The sequence below is a fragment of the Myodes glareolus genome, chromosome 12, assembly GCF_982192425.1.
Source record: "Myodes glareolus chromosome 12, mMyoGla1.1, whole genome shotgun sequence".
Lineage (NCBI taxonomy): Eukaryota > Metazoa > Chordata > Mammalia > Rodentia > Cricetidae > Myodes > Myodes glareolus.
The window spans coordinates 2,138,086-2,140,777 of record NC_142037.1 but is presented as its reverse complement, the minus strand read 5'-3'; the positions used below and the strand labels follow the sequence as shown (position 1 = coordinate 2,140,777).

At 41.8% G+C, this 2,692-nt stretch overlaps 1 protein-coding gene across 1 annotated transcript; it reads right to left on the bottom strand.

Moving 5' to 3' along the window:
- Positions 1-839: 839 nt before the first annotated feature.
- On the bottom strand, positions 840-1,781 carry LOC148120070 (olfactory receptor 4E1-like). Its single transcript, XM_087912338.1, has one exon. The coding sequence runs from the start codon at positions 1,779-1,781 to the stop codon at positions 840-842; it is 942 nt and encodes a 313-aa protein (XP_087768464.1).
- Positions 1,782-2,692: the final 911 nt, after the last annotated feature.

The following is a 2,692-nucleotide window of genomic DNA, read 5'->3' as shown; positions in this document are numbered from 1 at the left end:
TGCTCAGAATTTGCTTTTTCTTTGTACCAGACTGTATACTCCATGTAGGAGCATCTATATATTAGTTCTACTTGTAACTATAAATCCAGCACAAATTTGGAGCTCAGAAAGTATTTGTAAAATATGAAACAATAAAATATTTCCACTTCATTACATGGATGGCAGATTTGGGTGAACTCTCAAGAGGATTAGTAACCTCGATGGTTCACAGTCTTTCTCTTTGTCACTGGTCATACTCAAATATCCTTTGTTTCATTTACCTGAATTTGAAAAGTCATTTAGGAAAACACCAGAATGAATATGTAGGTGAGGGCAGTTCAGAAACCTGAACTGTTGTTTAGATTGCTGGTTAACTGAAAAGGAGGAGAAGCAAAACGAGATAATGAATTCAAGTTGGTATTTTCTCCCAGTTCTTGGAGCCATAGTGGGTTGATGGATTTGATTTGAAATCAGTCTTGTGACCTTTTTTTGTGAAGTAGAGAATTGAACCCAGGGCCTGCTATGTGCCGAGTACACATTCTGTCCTAAGCTACATTTGGACCTTCTGAGTCCTGTCTGTGATTTTGTAGCAGGGTGGCTTTCAGCATGCTATTTGCTCAGTGTGAGCTTTTGTTCCCTTGTAGTTAGATTAGCATGTAGTCTACTCTGTTGAGGGAGTTAAGTAAGTTCCCAGTGCCTATGACAATTTCTAGAAAGTGAAAGATGTTACCAATCTCAGCTGTTACTGTGATTGTCAGATATAGGGCCAGAAGACAATATTGCAGGTCATCATCTGGTAAATACAATATATAGCTGTTTCTTTGATTTGGATCACCAAGAATCCTAAGAGCTTAGTATTTTCACTTTTCTTTTATTTCTTTCTTCCTGATTAACTTGTTCAAGGCATTCTTTATGTCCTCATTTCTAAGGGTGTAGATTACAGGGTTCAGCAGAGGGGTGATAACAGTAAAAAATGCAGAAACAATCTTGTCTTCTGGGAGGCTGATGGATGGTCGTGAGTAGATGAAGATACAGTGTCCCAGGAACAGTGTGACCACGGTGAGGTGGGCTGCACAGGTAGACAGTGCTCTCCTCTTGCCCTCAGAGATCTGTTGTCTTAGACTCACTAGGATGACTGCGTAGGACACTACAATAATCACAAAGCATACCATAGAGATCATACCACTGTTGGAGACAATGAGAATCTCAATGATGTGGGTATCAGTGCAAGCTAGTTCAATCACATGAGGTACATCACAGAAGAAGTTGTCAATCTCATCAGGACCACAGTAGGGCAGATTGATGGTGAGGGAGGTGAAAGATATGGAGTGTATGGTTCCTGCTGTCCACATAGCTCCTCCCAGAATCATACACACCTTCCAGTTCATTATGGTCATATACTGCAAGGGTTTACAAATGGCCACATACCGATCATAGGCCATGACAGTAAGCAGGAAGATCTCTGTGCAGGCAAAGAGGTGCAGAAAGAATATCTGGACCACACAGGCATCAAAAGGGATGAGCTTTTCTTCTGAGAAGGTGTCTCTCAGCATCTTTGGTACAGTGACAGTGGAATGGCAGACATCAATGAAAGACAGATTGCTGAGGAAGAAATACATGGGTGTATGGAGCCGGCGGTCGTATATGATGGTTATGACAATGAGGATGTTACCAACCAGTGTCAGGACATAGAACGTGAGGAACATGAAAAACACAACCATCTGTACCTTTGGATTTACAGATAAGCCTCTAAGCCGAAAAGACATCACTGAAGTTTGGTTGGCAAAGAAATCCTTTTCCATCCTTTTTAATGCACTGTAAAAAATTAAAGAAAAGAAAATCATGAAACAAGTGTAACACTTAACATTTGCATCAACCATTTGGTCACTTAATTACTTGTCATGTGTAACGTTATCTACATCTAGAATTTGTGGGTCAAATATCTTGTGTTTATTTTCTGTTCTCTACATTTCTCCCTCCTGGTCCCCCCTCCATTCCTCCCTCCTTCTCTCCACGGTGCTCGGGATTTGATGGCAGGTCATACATATTATGTGCTTGCTTTACCCCGGAGCCTTACCTCCTGTCTTGTGTTTCTTAAAAACAAACCATCTTTGATCTCTAAACCCACACTGTGGGAATAATGCAAATATAAACCTCGATTAACTAGGAAATTAAAAACCACCATGAAGAATTGGTAAAGAGCCCAAACAGGGTGTTTCTCTATTATTGTAGCAATGTATCAGTGTTTAGATTTCCAGTGTTGGAGACAGAGTCTCAAATAGCCCAAGCTTGCTATGCGGTTGAGGATGTCCTTGACCTCCTGGTCCTTCTGCCTCCAGTTCCCTAGTGCTAACTTTGCTGGTCTGAGCCACCACACCAGCTCAGATTACATGTTGAGGTTCTCCATACTCTACATAGGTGCCTAGTGTGAGGCCCATAACTTGGCCTTTGAATATGGTTTCCATTGTTGTTCTACTGATTGTACTTTTCACTAGCCCAGATCACTTCTCTCCTGGTGGCTTTTCCTGGCTGAGGAGAGCTTAATTTCCATGATGTCAGTTTCAGAAGGCTGCAACAGTTCACCATGCCGCTGGACAATTGTTAACGGGGATGTGATGGTTGTTGACCATTTCTTTAGAGAAGGGTGCACAAAACCCTAGAACCTGCCCTTAACCTGGAGGTCCAGGCTTAGCAACATCTCCAGCTCCTCAGA